The 851-nt window shown below is 31.6% G+C and overlaps 1 protein-coding gene across 1 annotated transcript in view; it reads left to right on the top strand.

Moving 5' to 3' along the window:
* Nucleotides 1–851, top strand: part of LOC107680938 (transcriptional enhancer factor TEF-3-like) — a 16456-nt gene that overhangs the window by 8492 nt on the left and 7113 nt on the right. The window contains exon 5 of the mRNA XM_016477033.1: nt 385–428. Within this exon, the coding sequence (XP_016332519.1) occupies nt 385–428 (44 nt within the window). The remainder of the gene's footprint in view (nt 1–384; nt 429–851) is intronic.

The raw sequence follows: 851 nt of genomic DNA, 5'->3' as shown, positions 1-851 counted from the left end.
GGTTACCGCTGTAAACAAAGCAGCGCTGCGCTTATGAACAGCAATGATACAGTGTTTCCTGGGTTACCGCTGTAAACAAAGCAGAGCTGCACTTATGAACTTTAATATGCATTATACAGAGGCAAGAGGAAAAGAAAAAATACCATCGAAAGACGTAAGAAGTAAGTTCCCCTCAGACATGGATTCATATAAACTCCTACCTCTAACTGAATCGCGATTTGTTCAGCATCTCAACCGATTTGAATCGTCACATATTTAAATCGATTTTCAACCGGCTCGCGGTTAATCGTTACATCCCTAGTTATGATAGACCTCTGAGCTTTCAACTCAAGTCTTTGCTCTGGAAAGAAGGCTAATCTTCATTTCATGCCTTTGTTTTTGTAGTTTTGGCATGGAGCTCTTGCAGCACAAGCCGCAGGCCCTGAAGAGTAAGTCCATGTTTTGTGTGAGTTTTAGTGATTAGGTCTGATCCTTTTACAAGGGTTTGCACATCTGAGTGAGTTTAAAGTATGTCTTGTAGTCACAGAGGTTACACTGAAGCCAAACCAAACTTGACAAATAGAAAATGTACTTGATTTGATAAAAGGTGGGACCTTAAACCATTTTATAGATATAGAAATATATAGAAATTATATGTATGTGTACATATTTTACATTTTTTAAAAATGTAATATTTTATAAAAATGTTGTTACATTATATATGATTTAAATTATAATATATATCCTATATATTTTTTTTTACATATTATACATATATTATATATTATACATACAGTATATGAATATTATATTTTTTATTTTTATATTATATATTTTTTAAATATGTAATTTTTTATAAAAATGAGCTTAAA

This window comes from Sinocyclocheilus anshuiensis, unplaced genomic scaffold, assembly GCF_001515605.1.
Source record: "Sinocyclocheilus anshuiensis isolate Anshui unplaced genomic scaffold, SAMN03320099.WGS_v1.1 scaffold1716, whole genome shotgun sequence".
NCBI classification, from domain to species: Eukaryota; Metazoa; Chordata; class Actinopteri; order Cypriniformes; family Cyprinidae; genus Sinocyclocheilus; species Sinocyclocheilus anshuiensis.
The sequence above is the reverse complement of the archived record's forward strand: the minus strand, read 5'-3'. Positions and strand labels throughout refer to the sequence as shown.